Consider the following 19,721-nt stretch of genomic DNA (forward strand, 5'->3'; position numbering starts at 1 on the left):
CTAAAAATTCTTGAATATAGTCCATTTACTTGTAACAGAGCAAAACAGCAGATTTTTCTTTGGTTCTATTACTTATATTTGATTAAGCTAAGTAAAAATCTCTCCATAAATCATTATGAAAGGATTTCAGTGGAGAAAGCGGTTCCACAAATATCAGTACATGGCAAAAGAAATTTTAAAACTTCACACTGAATACAAGTTTTGGAAAATATTTTAAGTGCATGGATAAATAAAACATTTAAAATTTTAGTGCTAAACAATGTAAATGCTAATGATTCCTTAGAAATGTATAAATATATATTCCTTTGCCCTCCTAAGGCTAGAGGTCCCTAAATGTTCAGATTCGTAAACAAGTATGCTTAAATAATAAGAAAAGCATTAGTAGTCAAACATTCTCCAAAGGTCACAGATTTGCTTAATATTTCCTATGAATAGGAAGCTATCCTATCCAAGAAGTAGTTACCTTAGAGGAAGCCTACTCTCTCCAAGCAGCCTGCTCCCGCTGGCTAACTCACAGTGAGTTCAACAGCTCTGACCACTGGTTGTCAGCACAACATTTGATTATATTCCACGTTATTCAAATGTTTTCTTGTCTTAATAAAATGAGCTCTTCATGGAAGGCTGGAATCATGTCTTAAATTCCTTTCTCCTCCATAATAACTAGCACAATGATTTAATAAAGTAAGCACAAAAATCTGTCCTGATTGAATTAAACATAATTCAAAGAATAAAAAACGGTGAATTATGAAGTATCTTTATGTCTAAAAATCATATAAAAATTGATGGACAACACTGATTAACAATTTTTTTAACTCTCTTTTAAAAAATTTTTTTAAAAATTTTATTGATATATAGTTGATTTACAACGTTGTGTTAGTTTCAGGGGTACAGCAAACTGATTCAGATATATATATAGAGAGAGAATATATATATATATATATATATGCATATTCTTTTTTTACATTCTCTTCCATTATAGGTTATTACAAGATATTGAGTATAGTTCCCTGTGCTATACAGCAGGGTAAAGAAAAAATCAAGGATGCTGCCATAAGACCCTTCATTAAGACCTCTGAAAAAAACTAAGATGGTGTCTATTAAGAATGTTGTTTCGCAACATCTAAAAGACCAACAGTTAAATCTAGAGAGAGAGGCATGTCTTGAAAAGAACTGTGGATGTGGTTTTTGGCACCAGAAGAAGATAGGAATCATATACACAGGAAACCCAAACATCATTTGGGATAGTTGAATTGGCAAAGGCAACAGCCTGAAGTAAAAGGGACTGAGACTATTCAAGAAGTGAACAGCTCTCGGGGACCCATTTTTCTACACAAAGGAAGAAAACTGAGGAAGTTGCCCAGAGGCACCTTTTCCAATGCCTTCTTCAGAAGTGGCCAAAAGGTTAACAAAAAAGAAAGAAACCAGAAGCTGTGGAAAACAATAGATGGGGACTCCCAGGGAACAGAACTGGGGCTTAATTAAGGAACACCTCCCAACCCCTTGGACAGGAAGACCTGATGACATTTGCCCAGCAAGATTTAAGAACTGCTATGAACCAGTAATTTCTATAAACCTCTCATTATTTCCCTTCTCCAACAGGAATATTTAATGTGGTTATCCCACATCAGTCTCATCACTTGACGGAAAAGATGAAACAAAACTATTATCATTCACATATATTTTTTATATAGACAAACCAAGAGAATTCAGAAACAAGTTACAAATTAATATGAGTTCAGCAAGCTTACTGAATTTAAGATAAAATTAGAAAAATAACATTCATTCCTATATGCCAATAAGTTTTAAAATGTAACTTATAAAACAGATACCATTGACAATAATAGCCCAAAAGAAAATGTACCTAGGAATCAATTTAATAAAAATCTGCATGCTCTTTTTGAATGTAACTATATGACGTTATCATAAAACACTATAATATTTAATTAAATGGAAACATGCTTCGTTCATTGATAGAATGACTCAGAAATGTAAAGATGTCAATTCTCTCCTATAAATCTAAAATACAAAGCAATTCCAAACCCAATGGAGTAACAGAAACAAGCAAACGGACCAAAAGAAGAAAACAGAAGGCCTAGAAACAAGATAAGTGACAGAAGCATGCACATTTACGGACAAATGATGAACTTTTCAATAAATAGTTATAGGAAATGCATATGTTCCAACTTTTTGCCATATTAAAAAAATAATTTCAAGTAGATTAAAGATAAAAAACAGAATTTTTAATAGAAAATAAACAGTAATGTTTTCAGGATATCAAGTAGAAAAGAATTTCTTAAAACATTACAGGTTAACGTTAAAATGTTCTGTTAATAGAAGGCACTATTTAAAAAGTGATGACAAGCCTCAATATTTAAGAATAGATTTGAGACGCACAACAAGAGCTGACATCCAGAATGTATAATAAACTCACACAAATCTAAAGAAAAGAAAACTAACTGGGCAATAAACATGAGCAAAAGAGACAAATGGGCATTCAATCCTATTAAAAAATTATACAATTGTTAATTGAATCCATGAGAAACCTTTTTTTTTCTTTTTTCAGTACGCGGGCCTCTCACTGTTGTGGCCTCTCCCGTTGCGGAGCACAGGCTCCGGACGCGAAGGCTGAGCGGCCATGGCTCATGGGCCCAGCCGCTCCGCGGCATGTGGGATCTTCCCGGACCGGGGCACGAACCCGTGTCCCCTGCATTGGCAGGCGGACTCTCAACCACTGCGCCACCAGGGAAGCCCGAGAAACCACTTTTGATTAAAATACCTGATGACAGTGAGTGTTAGCAAGGACCAGGAGTGATATATATTATTATAAACTGCTGCTGGGAGTATAAATTAACACAACTTCTTTTGAGAGAAATTCTGTGGTATCTAGTAAAAGTTAAAAATGCACATGCCATATTGCTAGATTAACTGAAGTTCAATTAGTTGTGTTTTTCTCTTTTAGTTCAGATATATTTTCCCTCCTTAGTTAGTTACAACATCTCCTGTCTCCTCCTGATTCTCAGCTGATCATGGTGCTTATCTCAGTGAGAAATGAAAGCAATCGGCCGAGAATTTGTTCCTTTTCTCACCACCAAACCCACCAGCTACTAGCACTGATGCCTACACTTACAAAAGTTGAACTGTCATTTCTTTTCCAAGGTCTGACATATTGAAAGTACTTTATAAACATTTGTAGAGTGAATAAAAGAATGACAAAATTAAGATAATGTATGATTCAATGTTTCAATATGTATTACCAACATTACTAGTCATTAGGGCAATGTAAACCAAAACCGCAGTAAAATACTACTTTACACCCAGGAGGATGGCTATAATTTAAGACAGACAACAACAAGTGTTAACAAGGATATGGACATATTTGAACCCTCATACTTGCTGGTTGGAATGTATAATGGTGCTGTCACCGTGCAAAATAGTTTGACAGTTCCTCAAAAAGTTAAATATAGAGTTAGCATATGTTCTAGCATTTTCATTCCCTACATATATGCCCAAGAGAAATTTAAAAAACATGTTCACACAAAAACTTATACATGAATGTTCATAGAAACATTATTCTTAATAGCTGAAAAGTGGAAACAACTCCAATGTCCACAAATTGATGAATGAATAAACAAAGTGTGGTATATCCATACAATAGAATATTATTCAGCAATAAAAGGAAATGACGTACTGATATATGCTACAACGTTAATGAACCTTGAAAACATTATGCTAAGTGAAAGAAGACAGTCACAAAAGACCACATATCTTTATGACTGCATTTATATGAAATTTCCAGTATAGGCAAATCTAAAGAGACAGAAAGTAAATTAGTGGTTGTCTTAGGCTAAGGGGTTAGGAGGAATTGGGGGTAGACATGAGGTTTCTTTTGGGGATGATGAGAATGTTCTAAATTTAGGTTGAAGTAGTGGTTACACAACTCTCTGAATATACTAAAACCCACTGAACTGTATAAAAGGGTAGATTTTATTATGTGAATTTTATCTCAATAAAGTTGTTAAAATAATATATTTTAACAACTCATTTTCAGATTTTCCCCTTTTATGGTGGAGTACACAGTACACAGTGCTAGGGAAAAGCATGGATTTGGAATCAGGCAGATAAAGAATCAGAAGCTAGCAGGGGAGTATTTATTTATTCCATCTCCACTAATTCTGAGACTTTCAGCAAATCACTTTATCATTCTAGCTTCAGTTTTCTTATTTGTAAAACAGGAAAAGCATAACCACTTCATTGGACTGGTACAAGAACTAAATTCAATAACATATCAAAAACACCTAGCATAGGGCTTCCCTGGTGGCGCAGTGGTTGGGATTCTGCCTGCCGATGCAGGGGACACGGTTTCGTGCCCCGGTCCGGGAAGATCCCGCATGCCGCGTAGCAGCTGGGCCCGTGAGCCATGGCCGCTGAGCCTGCGCGTCCGGAGCCTGTGCTCCGCCGCGGGAGGGGCCACAACAGTGAGAGGCCCGCGTGCCGCAAAAAAATAAATAAATAAAAATTAAAAAACACCTAGCATATCTGCTAACCCTAATAGGTGTTCAATACTATCTCTCCTCCTTTCCTTCACTATCTTATGCACCCTCCTACCCATGATCTAAAATTTTTACTCTTTATTATGGAAATTTTCACACTAATACAAAAGTAGAAGAGTAAAGCAAGCCCCTCTGTACCCACACACATTTTCCTCAATTAACAACTCATGGATAAACTCACTTCACCCTTATCTCCACCCACATCACCCCTCTCTCTGCTCAGATCATTCTGAAGTAAATCCCATTCACTATATATCGTATCATTTGTAAATAATCCAGTTTGTAATCTCTAAAAGGTAAGAGTGCTTTTTTTGTAAACACATACAGCACCATTACCATACCTAAATATAAAGTAAGAATGTTTCTGATATCAAATATCTAACTAGTTATCAAATTTACCTGATTATATCAGGGAATTATCTCAGTTGGCACACATCAGACTCTAAGCAAGACTTGGTAGGTTGTGACCGATCAACAGTCTTTTATGCCTCTTTTAAGCTATGTATTCTCTTCCTCTGTCTCATTTCCTGTCTTGTAATTTTGCTGTTGCTGTTGTTCAGAAAACCCGAGTTGTTTGTCCTGTGAGTTTTCCAGAGTCTGGTTTTTCCCGTTGCATCCCTGTGATGTGGCTTAAAATGTTCCTCTGCTCTTTGTACTTTCTGTAAATTAGTAGTTAGTCAGGATAAAGTTTTGTTTGTTTGTTTGTTTTGCAGTACGCGGGCCTCTCACTGTTGTGGCCTCTCCTGTTGCGGAGCACAGGCTCCGGACGCGCAGGCTCAGCGGTCATGGCTCACGGGCCCAGCCGCTCCGCGGCATGTGGGATCTTCCCGGACCGGGGCACGAACTCACGTCCCCTGCATCGGCAGGCGGAATCTCAACCACTGCGCCACCAGGGAAGCCCCAGGATAAAGTTTTTTTGTTGTAGTTTTTGTTTTTTGCCAATACTGCTTCAGAGAGAATGGTGAGTTTCATCTGGAGGCACAGACCATCCCCTTGACTCTTCTTTAGTGATTTTGGCAGCATTGATATTACTGCTTAGATCCATTAATTCACTAGGAATTGATAAATGGTAATTGTCTAATTTTATAATTCCATATTCACTTATTTGCTGGAATACTTCTGGAAAGAGAAACTTCCTGTCATCAAATATTTGGTTACTCTGAAGTATGATTTATATGGGAAAGAGAGATTAAAAGTTTCATTCTTTCCCTTTACTTTTACCAGTTTTTTAAAATGGTAACTTTGGTCCCCTAGCACCTGCTAAAGATTAATAATTCTTTGGATGAACATATGGATTTTAACATATTAGGTAAAATTCACTGCATTGCAGTTATTGTTCTTATTCATGTTCAAATTTTCTTAACTCTCTCCAGCAGAACTCCTTGAGCTGGCTCCCGAGCTCTCCTGACACAATCCTAGTGGTCTCCCATAGTTCTTACCTCTGGCATGAGAAGATATTTTAGGCTCATTTTGTACACTGTCTGCTCCTGACCTGGAAGCAACCATTATTTCAAGGGATTATGATTCTTTTTAGTTGGAAATATATTTTAAGACTAGAATCTGAACACTCGGGGTACTCACTGTTTTGGGGTTGGTAATAGTGGACAGGTCTAAGAAATACCTATGTTTTAAACTGAAATAATTCAGGCTTACAGAGAAGTTGAGGAAAAAAAAAAGAATTCCTATATACCCTTCACCCAGACTGCCAAAATACTGTTAATGGGATAAGGTCAACGTTGTTAGTTAACATTTTGCTTTATCATACATATTTATACACACACACACTCATAATTTCCCCAGAACCATCTGAAGGTAATTTGTAGATATGAATACTCTTTTACCCATAAATACTTCAGGGTGTACTTCCTACAAAGAAGGGCATTTTCCTATATGGCCACAGTATAATTACCAAAACCAGTAATTAATAGTGATATAATACTAACAGACTAACGTTGTTTAAATTTCCCCAATTATTCAAATAACGTTGCACACCACAAAAGAAATCCTGGATCATGTATGGCATTCAATTGTCATGTGTTTATCTCCTTTAATGTGGAACAGTTTTCAGTCTTTCTCTGACATTTATGACCTTCATGGTTTTTAAAAACAAGGACCAGTTATTTTTTAGTCGGTCCTTCAATTTGTTTTTCAAATTTTTCCACGTAATTATATTCAAGTTATACATTTTTGGCAAGAATAATACAGAAGTGATGTACTCCTTTCATATCAAAAGGCACATGATGCTGATTTGTCCCAGGACTAATGACGACAACCCTGATCACTTGGTGAAGGGGGTGTCTTCCATGTTTCTCCATTGTAAAGTTGCTACTTTTCTCTTGTCAATTATTAAGTATCTTCTAGAGTAGTAACTGTGAGACTATGTAGATATCCTGTAATTCATCAAAATTTCACCAGCTAATTTTAACATTCTTTGCTGACCTTTGTCTTCATCAATTACTATGAACGTTGCCAATTTGTGATTTTCTAATTTCACCATTCGGTCTGAATGTATTTGTTGGTACTCTACTATGAGAAAGAGCTTCTCCCTCACCTCCACTTATGTAGGTATGTAGGTAGGTATATGTATGTACATAGGTATATCACTATGGACTTATGGATTTTACTTCATTCAATAGACTATAACACATTACTATCATTATTTTCAGGCTTTAATGTTCCTAGTAGGAGCTCCTGCAAGGAGGTTCCTGTGTCCTTCTGACATGTTCCATCATTCTTTGATTTCATCTTTACCTGCTGGTGCTAAATGATATCCAGACTCAAGTTGTACTTTCTCAGCTGCTGAATCTAGATTCAGACATTTTTCCAAAGAGACCTGGTTCCTTTTAATAGAGAAAAATGTTCAGAAAACAATATCTGGGCTCTAGTTGAGTTTACTGCCTGTAGATAGTATATTTTTGTTTTTAAAATAAAAAAATATTATGAGTTCTGAATGATACTTTCAATTCAAAACAGGATATAGGATTGTTACTTAAACTTATAATCTTATATCTGTATTTCCTGTCCCCTATGCCAAAAATTCTGGTTCTTAGGATATCAATATAATTACTTCTTTGCTATATCACACAAAGCATACACAAAAGTCTCTTTATAATAACATCAACACTATCATTAACGATACAATTACTAAAAACAGTTTAAGAGCTGATGCTGTTCCCTTGGGCCTTTGGGTATATCCCACTAGAGAACAATCAAATAACTGTGTTTATAATGACTTGGAGTAATTCACCTCAGTGTGTTTTGCCATCAACCTGAAATACCGTTGTTCTCATTTGTTTCATTTGCTTTTGCTTCTTAGAAATCACTGTTTTAAGATTTAACCTTGTTTTTTAAAAATTATATAAAATATTTAAATGATTCCAAAGTCTCACATAAAATTCTAGGAAGTCAAGATTCTATATTCCTATCCTCTCTACACCTTCCTCACTCCTACTCTCTATTCCTTCCCTTCTCCCATAGGTAACGTTTAAAAAGTAATTGTGTGTGTGTGTGTTTTACAGTATGGCAGGTTCTGCCATTGTTATTTTGGCTTTAATATAAGCAAATACACATCTATATTTTCATTACACTTACTTAGATAAATGATAGCACACTATAAACACACTTTTCTTTGCCTTTTTTATTCAACAATATATCCTGGGGATCGCTCTATAGTATCTACAGAGATATTCTTTCATTTTTATAGCTGTATGGTACTCTATAGTGGAAGTACTATAATTTATCTGTTATTCTTCTTTCAATGAATATTTAGTTATTTCAACTCTTTTCCTATTAAAGTAGCACAACAATGTATAGTCACCCACATTGGTCTTTTTATAGTTTTGCCAGTGTGTCCTTGGAATAGACTCATAGAAGTAGGATCATCTGATCAAAGAATAACTGCACATATAATTTTTTATATACGAAGACATTGAAAGCCTGGAGCTTGAAGGATGGAAAAGAGTTGGAGAAAGGGGAGGGACTGACAATGAGCAAAAATGCGGAAATAAATTAAAAATATGACTTGGAAGTACTGCAGTCTGGCTGCCTTACAGTACTCCTTTTGTCAGCACAGCACAGACTCTGAGTAGAGAAAAAGAGGAAAATGAAGCATAAGATATAGATTTGAAAGACAAAATGGAAACTGTTAATTCTAGTCTTAGAAATTTGGACTTAATTTGTGAAGTAACAGGGAGTCATGGAAAATTTTTTAGCAGAATTCCCTAGGTAGGGTTCCCTAAAACCCGAGGCTAACCAAGTGGTTTACTGATGGGGGTCTCTTTAAGTGAAACCTGTAAGAGACTAAAGGAAGCAGGAGAAGACGGGAAGAAGCTAGGCAAAGATATGCGTTCAGCTAAAGTCCACTCTCAGCCTATCCCATAAGGAGCTCTGTAATGTAAACTACAACTCAGTCTTATTTTAGTCAGTCATTGGTTGATGGGGAACCCAGGCATCTCTGGGCAGGATGGCTCCCACTGAGTTGAAACCATCCTCTGGAGAAGGGTGAGTCCATAAGCACCCAATATTCACAGGAGTTGAAGGATGGGTCGCACTGCCCTACTGAAGGGTAACCGAGCAGGAACCAGCCAGGCTTACTATATGGCATTTTGAAGGGTGAATCAGAATGGCAGGAGCCTGAAGAATTAGATAAAGATATGAAAGGTAATCCCATCTGAGCTTGGATAGTGGCTGTGTAGGTAAAATAATGGCTCTTCCCAAAGATGTCCACATCCCAATCCCCAAACCTCTAAATATGTTACATTACATGGCAAAAGGGGCTTTGCATGATTAAGGTTAAAGATGCTAAGATGAGATTATCCAGATTAGCTGGGTGGCCCCAAACTAATCATGGGATTTCATACAAGTGGACAGCTTTTCCGGGATGCACTTAGAGAGAAATGAGACACTACTGCTAGTTTTGAAGATGCAGAAAAGGGACCATGCACCAGGAATGCAGCAGCCTTTGGAAAGTGGAAAAGGCAAGGTAACACCTTTCTCCTAGAAATTCAGGAAGGAATGAAGCCCTATTACACCTGATTTTAACCCAGGAAGGCGCATGGTTTAACTTCTAAACTACAGAACTGTATGATAATAAATTGGTGCTGTTTCAATTTGTTACAACAGCAGTAGAAAACAATACGATGGCTAAGAAAAGAGAAAGGAAAAGACTAATGAATAAGACATTTATTGAAGTCTCACAGTTTTTAAAAGAGCCTTAAAAATAACATTAGCTTCTGTTTTATTTTTCCATCTTAAGTAGAATTAATAATTCTCATTACCTTTATCAGAATTCATAAACTAACTTTAAAAGTCACAGAAAAAATAACTTCAGTGAAATAATAAGTGAATTAGAATATGACAAAGATCAGTATTTTATAAAGGTTAAGAAAAGTAGATCTTTAGTGAGCCCCCAAAATTGTTAATGGAAGATTAAAAGGAAGAAGCTGCATTGATTTTTATTACTATATTAAAGACACAGGCGTCAGCTCAACACCCATTTAAATCATTCTTTTTTTAAAATAAATTTAATTTTTTTATACAGCAGGTTCTTATTACTCATCCATTTTATACACATCAGTGTATACATGTCAATCCCAATCACACAGTTCATCACACTCCCAGCCCCACCCCCTGCCACTTTCCCCGCTTTGTGTCCATACATTTGTTCCCTACATCTGTGTCTCTATTTCTGCTCTGCAAACTGGTTCATCCGTACCATTTTTCTAGGTTCCACATATATGTGTTAATATACGATATTTGATTTTCTCTTTCTGACTTACTTCACTCTGTATGACAGTCCCTAGGTCCATCCACGTCTCTACAAATGACCCAATTCCGTTCCTTTTTATGGCTGAGTAATATTCCATTGTATATATGTACCACAACTTCTTTATCCATTCATCTGTCGATGGGCATTTAGGTTGCTTCCATGACCTGACTATTGTCAATAGTGCTGCAGTGAACATTGGGGTGCATCTGTCTTTTTGAATTATGGTTTTCTCTGAGTATATGCCCAGTAGTGGAATTGCTGGGTCATATGGTAATTCTATTTTTAGTTTTTTAAGGAACCTCCATATTGTTCTCCATAGTGGCTGTATCAATTTACATGCCCACCAACAGTGCAAGAGGGTTCCCTTCTCTCCACATCCTCTCCAGCATTTGTTGTTTGTAGATTTTCTGATGATGCCCATTCTAACTGGGGCAAGGTGATACCTCACTGTAGTTTTGATTTGCATTTCTCTAATGATTAGTGCTGCTGAGCAGCTTTTCATGTGCTTCTTGGCCATCTGTATGTCTTCTTTGGAGAAATGTCTATTTAGGTCTTCTGCCCATTTTTTGATTGGGCTGTTTGTTTTTTTAATATTGAGTTGCATGAGCTGTTTATATATTTTGGAGATTAATCCTTTATCCGCTGATTCGTTTGCAAATTTTTTCTCCCATTCTGAGGGTTGTCTTTTCGTCTTGTTTATAGTTTCCTTTGCTGTGCAAAAGCTCTGAAGTTTCCTTAGGTCCCATTTGTTTAATTTTGTTTTTATTTCCATTACTCTAGGAGGTGGGTCAAAAAAGTTCTTGCTGTGATTTATGTCAAAGAGTGATCTTCCTATGTTTTCCTCTAAGAGTTTTTAAATCATTCTTTTTGACTACAGTTTTAGTACCAGCCTGAGATTCACATTTTCTTAGCGAGAAAAATGCAAGACTGTGAGCTTCATGGTCAGCAGAGGGCGCCATGGGGCAGGCTCTCCCTCTCCTCCAAGGGGCAGGCAAAGGATGGTGCTTTGGCTCTGGAAGCCTGTGTGTCCTCTGTATAACTTTGCACTCCTGAATATCAGATGTGACAGTGGGAACAATCTTTTTGCACTGACATAATTTTTTTCAATAAAAGCTTATTTATGACAATAGTTGGCATCTTCCTATTGAAAAATAATAAATATGTAATAAATTTCAGCAATTTCCACAGTCTTCAAAAATGGGAACATTAGGTGAGTAGTGAAAATCTGCAGTTTATGCAACTTAGTTAAATGGAAACTCCCCTGAGCTAGTGCTTAGAAGAGAGGAGGTGAGAAGGGGGAGGACGTAGCCTAAGGATGATATTTAACCAAGTGTCAAGGCTTCCACATTTTTATCCAATGAAGGTGAAATCCATTTTCAGTTCAAAGAACAATTAGTATGTCCTTTAGCTCACCAAAAAATAAGGCTGACGTAGATACTAACCAGGCTGCAAGTCAGAGCCCAGGAAAAAAAGGGAAGGACAAGGGCCAAGCAGTCTCACAAGCTAATTTATGGCTCAGGCAGGCAGGGCTTTGCAGAATATACTGGAAGGAGCAAAATAATGAACCCAGAAATAGTGATAATTATGTCTTTGCACTTAGAATGAACACAAAAAATAAATACAAGACAGGGACTATTAAATTTCTGCAAATTATAAGGAAAGTCACGGTACAAGGAGGAGACGAGCTGGGGCAAAGACAGTGATGGACAGCAGAGGACTAGAAGAGCAGGACAAAGCTGGAAGACCTCACCTGCCACTTATTCTACTTGCTATGGTATATAGTCAGAATCTGGTTTTGCACATAGTACAGATTGAAATTTAAATAATTTTAAAATATTAGGATGGTTTATCAATTCTTTTTTTTTTTTTTTTTTTTGCGGTACGCAGGCCTCTCACTGTCATGGCCTCTCCCGTTGCGGAGCACAGGCTCCGGACGCACAGGCTCAGCAGCCATGGCTCACGGGCCCAGCCACTCCGCGGCATGTGGGATCTTCCCGGATCAGGGCACGAACCCGTGTCCCCTGCATCAGCAGGCGGACTCTCAACCACTGTGCCACCAGGGAAGCCCTATCAATTCATATTTAAAAGTACATTCATAAATTTCATTTATTTAGTGAATCAGAAATGTATTTTTGGGTATGAAACTCAAAAGGTATAGTCCTATTTGGAATAGAAGGATACTAACTTTATTGCTTTTGTAAATTATAATTATTACCTTATAGTTTATTATTTTAAAATGTCATGACTTATATAATCCCATTTTTTGCACTTTCTTTCTACCTATATATCACTTTCTTTCTACCTATATATCTAGGCACCAAGCCAAATTTCAATATGTTTTCTCTTTAGAGAGACATCTGGACCAATGTTCACCAAATACTGATGGCTATTTCTAGGTGCTTCTCTTTTTTCCAATACGATGTCAGATTTTTTTTCAGCCACAACAGACTGAATGCAGAAGCAGATATGAAAATCTAAAATTTTCAATTAAACCAGACAGTAAAAAGATTATTTTCAAAAATGTATAAACAATGCCACTTTCTCACAAATATCTTGTTTTGGAAAATAAAGTATTTTTCATAAAAATGTTATTTTTGTGAAATGGTTTTATCAGTGCTATTTTTAAAATGAATAAACATGTAAAATTTTTATCAGTTTTAAATTCTAACATGGCAAATATTGATAAATGAAACCTATATAAATTAAAGCTTTTGGGGTCCTCTACATAATTTTTAGGAGTATAAAGGGGTCCTAAGACCAAAAAAAATGAGAACTTCTATTTCAATGACTCCTAAATGTATAACTCTAAATCAAATCTCACTCATGAGCAAGAACTCATATAAATATGTTTCATAGACAACTCAAACTAAACAATTCAAAAGAGAAATCTTGACGCCACCCCAACCTGCCAAATGTGCTGTTTCCCCAGGTTCTCCAATGCTGTCAAGTGGCACCACAATTCACCTACTTGCTCACCTCCCAAACCTAGGAATCATCACTGACTGATTTCTTCTACAACTGATCTATTAGCAAGTTCCACTGACATTACTGTTAAAATATATTCCTAATCATATCACTTCTCACCACCTTCACAACTATCACCCCAGTCCAAGGCACCATGATATTCCCTTGGCATCTTGGAATTAAAAAAAAAAATCTGACTGAGTAAGGTTTCTAATGGGTAGCTATAGAAAAGTACAAGTGTCTTCCATATCACCATGATCATCATCATCATCTAGACACAGGCAGAATCCAAACAGTTCATATTAGTTTTCATTTTTAATATAGTGATTCAGTGATTACAGTGATTCAGCTTTCTCTAACCAAATTCTAAAACTCTCAACTCAAAAGAACAGGTGATATTATATATTTCATGCAATAACTTTCTTAAAGCATATAACTTTGAAAGTTTTAAAATGTTAGCACCAAATTAATTACATTTGAACACTTTATGTTTCAGAAACTCTTTCATTTAGACAATGGATTAAAATGTAAGTTCTATATTTTATTTTCATTAGATGGTTCAACGTACCTTATCGAGTTCCTCTGAAATTGCAATACCTGGGATTCAAGAGAGAGAGAAATAAAAAAGTTTTAGAAGCAATCCTTAATAACCCAATCTTAAAAACAAAAACGAAAGTTCCAATTTGTAGAACTAGTGCATTTTCCATGCTATTTTTTCTTTTTAAGAGTGCTTCAAAATAATGTGGTACCATCCTTTCTACTGATGAAAACAAATTAGAAATTTAAGTCACTATAACAGCGTGAACTGCTGGAACAATGCAAATGATGCAACAAAAACAAAACAAATACCAAACAAAACAGGCACCTACAAGCCTACCAGCTTGTAGGCTATTAAATGCAGAGCTAACTTGCAAAGACAACTGTAGAGATGTTGTCTTTATGTGATAATGACAATCAAGTGCAACTTAGCCTGTTACAATTTTGTTCTCTTTTAAGAACTGATTCAGATTCCTAGAGTGATAAAACATTAAGGCAGAAAGGTGGTTGTAGGTCATGTATTTTAATTCCCCTATCCTCACAAGCTCCCCTTCTCCCATCTACACACTCCTCAATGTACATCAGTCCAATTTCTGTCTTTACCATTCTTCCAAAATTGTTCTAAGTTAGTAATGTAAAAAGTTTTAGTCCTTAATTTATTTCTCTGTGATGAGAGAGACTCTGTTAACCCCACTCTCTTTCTTGAAATGCTACCCTACCTTTTCTATTCTCCTTTGTCTCCTTCACAGGAATACTCTTCTCTGGGGGTAGGGAGTCCTTGCCTGAAATGCCAAGGGTACACTTCCCTTGGTAACCTAACCCATACCACTGACATTTTTATTCCTCTATATGGTGATGACCAGCAAATCTTTATCACCAGCACAGTCTTTCTTCCGAGCCAGCTGCTGAATCCCTGTGGGCATTTCAGTCGTAACGCGTCAGGCTAAAGACATCCTCCTCCCATTGTCTCACTTCCCCTTCTGTTTGAAGGATGCTGTGCCTATGGTTGCACACAGGCACTGTGGCCAGGCACTGGCGCAGGTGTGGCCAGCCCTCAGGTTTAGGGCATAGGACAGAGGGAAGCTGGTGTCAAACCCCAGTGTTGTTGTTTTTTGTTTTTTTTTTTATGTTGCCATGAGAAACTAGAGGGCACGTCTTCACAAAAGCCGTGAAGGCTCCCTTCCTGCCCAGTGTTAGGAGACAGGGATGTTGACAGCCCCTCTCTCACTGCAGCCTCTAGCACTGGCTCAGTCTCTCTCAGCTTCAGCACTTTGTTCACGGTCCTGTGTCAGAGCACTGAGCTCTATCTTCCCTTTCCTGAGAAAGTATGTGGGCTGAAGGTGGTTTCATTTTTTTGTTGCTTTTTAATTGTATATCTTTTTGTATGACAAAAACTATATTTTGTACTTAACCAGATATATTTTTCACCCCAGATGGGGGGTATTCTTTGTAAAAAATAAATAAATGAAATGAAATAAAGGTTTTTTTGACAGCAAAAGGTTTGTTTTCTTGTCTCTGAGATGGTGTTGAAGAAGTTATTAGAAAGAAAATGTGTCCAAAAGAGTGTTCCCTCTACTTCACAATTCACATGGTTGAACACCCTGTAGAGAAACCATTTCCTATTGACCGTAATGGATACAGTCAGAGTGCGGGTTGGTGGGGTGAAGAGGGGAGGAATTTGAGCTACATTGACTTTTGTCCAATTCACCAAAGAACTGTAGTGGGGTCTTCTGGTGGTCCAAGCTAGTTTTCTCCATCTATAGTTAATCATTACTAAATTCCTTCAACTTAGTTGAAGGGAGTGCATGAGGCTTTTCTTGATTTCTGTTTTGTTTAATGAGCTCTTGAAATACAGGGACATGAAGTTTGTGAGGGGATTTGGAAGGAAAGGGTTATGGGTCTCTTTCATAATTTGGTTTCATCATGGAGTTTCTTCCAGTATAAGCCTGGTTTATATGCCAGAAGACATAATACAGGACTTAAGGATTTAGAGTTATGACCATCAAGTTATTTGAAGGCAGCTATCGTTTTTTTTATCTCCGTGGCTCCCATTACAGTTCATATCCAAGCACATGATCATAACCCAGTAAATGTTTGCTGAATATTCAAACCAAGCCTCATTCCTTAGGATATGCTTCAACAGTTTCTGTTACTTCCTTGTAGAGTAATAACAACAGCCTGATGGCACAATTCCACCTCTAACTGAAACGATTTTTATTATTCCTAAAGGAGTGACTAGGAGTGACTAGTGATGAGAAACCCTGAGATGGCAGCGGTTAGCATACTTTCTGATTTCTGGTTCATTTAAACCTTTGCAGACAAATCTAGTCCTAGCCCTTATTTGGGGGTTGGCTTTTCTATGGACCTCCACATAATAATTCCAAACCTCAGGCTCCTGGAAGTTCATAAAATCAATGTAAATTGAACAGAAAGTAGGACTGAAAAGATTCTTTTCCACTTCAACCTTTGTCTGCATCTATCTTTCATTCTCAGCAGCTCTTTTGCTCTCTCCTGTCTCTGTCTGTTTTTCTTTACCAAGGTGTCAGTCTCTAGCTCTGCTGTCATGATGACTATCACCTTCCTGGGCCAAGAGACAAGGAAAATTCTGAAGTCCAAGGAAACACAGAAAATAAGAACAGACTGAAGCCAGCGTTCAGCAGACTCTAAAGCACAAGAAAGAATGAACTGGGTTGGAAGAGAAAATCTGAAAGTAGTCTCAAGAAAATGAACCTGAGTAAAGATCCCCTCTCTGCTTAGGTACGGAGTGTCTGTGGAGGACACTTTACCAGTTGCTCTATCATCTCAGTCCACTAAACTAGTAAATTAATCACACACAAAGCAGAAAAAATACTATGCCCTACTTCATCTCAACAAATGGCATCATTCTTCCCGTTGTAGATAAAACCAGAAACACAGGTGTATTCAAGATGAATTTTTCATAACAGTATTCTATAAAATTCTTCTTTGGTAAAAACTGTTGGTAATTAAGAATTCTTACGTGTCACTACACTAAAACAGAGTCCGGCCATGACTTTGGGGGCTCGGGGTGACCTAAGCTTAACAATTATTCAGGAACCTGCTGTATTATGAAGGTACCTGCTTCAACAATTCAGGGAGAGAACGCTTCATGAAGGTAGCATTGCAGCGGGGCAGCATCACTACTGACTGAGTGTGGGGAAGAACTCTGAGATATTCTAATGAGTCTACAGTAGGGAGGACCTGTGAGACAGACAGATCCCACAGCTTTCTGAGCAATGATAAACATGTCTAGAGGTCTAGCATATCACACACTTATGAATATTTGGGTTTAAAAAATATACGAAATTATTCAGGCTCACCTGGAATAACTCAGATTTCAAGATAATGTAGGAATTTTATACAGTACCAAACGGTTTATGTAAACATTATCAGTCCAGTTTATAGAAGCCAAATATATATTTCAAATGCTTATATTTACATTGATACAATTATTACAAAAATGTTCCTTTCCAGTATGATTTCAAGATTAGAACTGAATATATTGTTTAAAAATAAATGTTTAAAAGACTTAATCTATTTTAAAAGACAGAAAGGGAGAGTAGATACATAAAACAAAATTTTCTTTCTCATCCAAAATCATAAAAATTAGATATCTGGAATTAAATAACCCATTACCCAATTGTCTGAGATTTCTGAAACTCCCTTGATTATTTTTAACTTTCTGCATTAATGCCCTTGGCCCTGCAAAAAGAGTTTCCCCACTCCGTTTTTAGAAAGTTATCAGTTGGTCTTTAAATTTCTTTTACACCTCAGACTTATGAATCCATTATTCATAAAGATAGCAGCAATACTTCACCTATCTAGAGTGTAGCCAAGAACTTGCAGGTAAGTAAGTCAAAAGGCCTTAACGACCCTGAATGGTCAAAATGCATGTCACACAGAACTTGCACCTCACTTGTGAGCTAGCTCCGTACATCCTCTGTTCACTGTCCATTTTAGCAAGTATCAGAGCTGTTTTGCAGGGCCAAGAAATTTTACCAATGGAAAATTAAGATGAAGACAAAGGTTGCTATGAAGACATATTAAAGTATAAGAAGTGATGAGTCCCAGAATAAAGCTCAAACTAACTAAATGGGGAACTTGGTTTGGGGAAGAAATGCCTCTAATCGTTCTAAATGTCTGGTCTTACACATTTTTTCAGATACCTATTATCGTATTTTTTTAACATTTAAATATTTTGATGATTTTTACCTAAGAATTCATCTAAATAAATACTATACATTGTATAATTCTTTAGGCTCTCTATTATCCATGTCAAATTGCCTAGGATATTATTCACTTTTTATATTTCGATTTTAATCAAAGCTTAACCTGACTAAAAGCCATTGAAAGAATATTAAAGACACGCTTCTTTACAGAAGCAGGAAGCTCTAATGAGAACCATTCATACTGAGTAGCCAGGATAGTTCTCCCAGTGCCAAGCAGAACATTCACAGCTATTCCCTGAGATGAGATTCACAACTTTTAGGCACTTCATTAACTCTCAAAATCCATCATATTTTAAGGTATAGTTTTAAATTTTATAGAAACTGAGGGGCAGTGGGGAACAGAATATGCGAGAGAAAATACAGTGGGTTGCCACAATATGTTGTAAGGAAAGAAGGCCCAGGATTTGATTATGGGACTCTTGATGCATACTGGGTCACATGGTCTTCCTAAAAGCCCAAGTGAGATCTTACAGGAGACACTGTCCTTTCCGAGTAGCCAAAGAGGCTTGGCTTAGGGCAGCAACGGTGTCCTAGATAGAAGTGGGCTTCTTGGAAATGAACAGGGGGAAATGAGCTCCTTCAGAAACTAAGCTTCTCTTCTAGATAAAGAGGCAAGGGCTCCCACAGGCATATCGGAGGTTGGTTCCTGATTCTGCTGTACTGCAAACCTATCTGGATACTTTCATTTGTGTCCTTCAACTTATGGGCCTTTCCATTTATTCCAACCCTCAGAGAGGTTTCAGTGGTATCAGGAATTTCTTCCAAAACAGTTCTCACATTCCAAGCTGCGCTAGATCAAGTAAACAGGGGCCACCTGCTCCACCAAGCTTTCCATTTTCCCAGGCATCAGGTTAGCCCTAGAGTTAGAATCAGGTGGCAGCTAAGACAAATGAAAGTAGCAAATTTTCACGATTCTTTACAGCTTAGTCAATGTAATTCATTTCATGAGAGTAGATCAGAAAATTCATATGGTATAAACTGGAAGTAGCTATTTTCCAAAGTCTGACTCCCTATTGGAAAAAATCCCAATGATATCAGAATTGTAAAGACAGATTACCCTGATTCTGCCTTTTGCAAAAAGCCTATTTGATTTCATTTGGTCAAACCAATACATATTCATCACAGAACAAAATAAAAAATATAATAAAGGGAAAAGGAAAACAAGTCTCCACTCATAAATAAGGATAACAGTTTCTTGTGAATTCTTCCAAAGAATTTTTTGAGCATATAAAGGCATACATACGAATGCAGTATGCCTCTATATGCATATATAAAACAAAATTAAAGGCAAACATACTATTTTGTTATCTGCTTTTTGTATAAAACTCTATTTTTATATTAGTAACTATTTTCTACAGTATCATTTTCAATGACTATAAAGTATACCATTGTGTGAATGTACCATGATTTCTTTATCCATTTTTCTTTCTCTAATAAAAGATACTTAATTTCCAGCTTTTCCTATTATTGCAGGAAACAATGCAAGCACAGCTTGGTGACGGCTGCACACACGATGAATGTGTTTGCGATCTTTTTTTTTTTACCAAGTTATGTGCCACTTCGGACAGCTAGATTTTCTGAAATATTTTCTCTCCCGGATTTTTTGAAAGCATTCTACCTTGGTTTTCAACCTACCTGTCCGAAAATTCCTTTTCA

At 36.8% G+C, this 19,721-nt stretch overlaps 1 protein-coding gene across 23 annotated transcripts in view; it reads right to left on the reverse strand.

Annotated features, from left to right (window-relative positions):
* The window catches only part of C17H8orf34 (chromosome 17 C8orf34 homolog), a 452,646-nt gene that overhangs the window by 354,431 nt on the left and 78,494 nt on the right, over positions 1 to 19,721 (reverse strand). For all 23 annotated transcript variants that reach the window (XM_067712125.1, XM_067712131.1, XM_067712127.1 and 20 more), the window contains one exon: positions 13,850 to 13,878. In XM_067712125.1, coding sequence (XP_067568226.1) covers positions 13,850 to 13,878 — 29 coding nt within the window. The remainder of the gene's footprint in view (positions 1 to 13,849; positions 13,879 to 19,721) is intronic.

Source organism: Pseudorca crassidens, chromosome 17, assembly GCF_039906515.1.
Source record: "Pseudorca crassidens isolate mPseCra1 chromosome 17, mPseCra1.hap1, whole genome shotgun sequence".
In the NCBI taxonomy this organism is placed as follows: Eukaryota; Metazoa; Chordata; class Mammalia; order Artiodactyla; family Delphinidae; genus Pseudorca; species Pseudorca crassidens.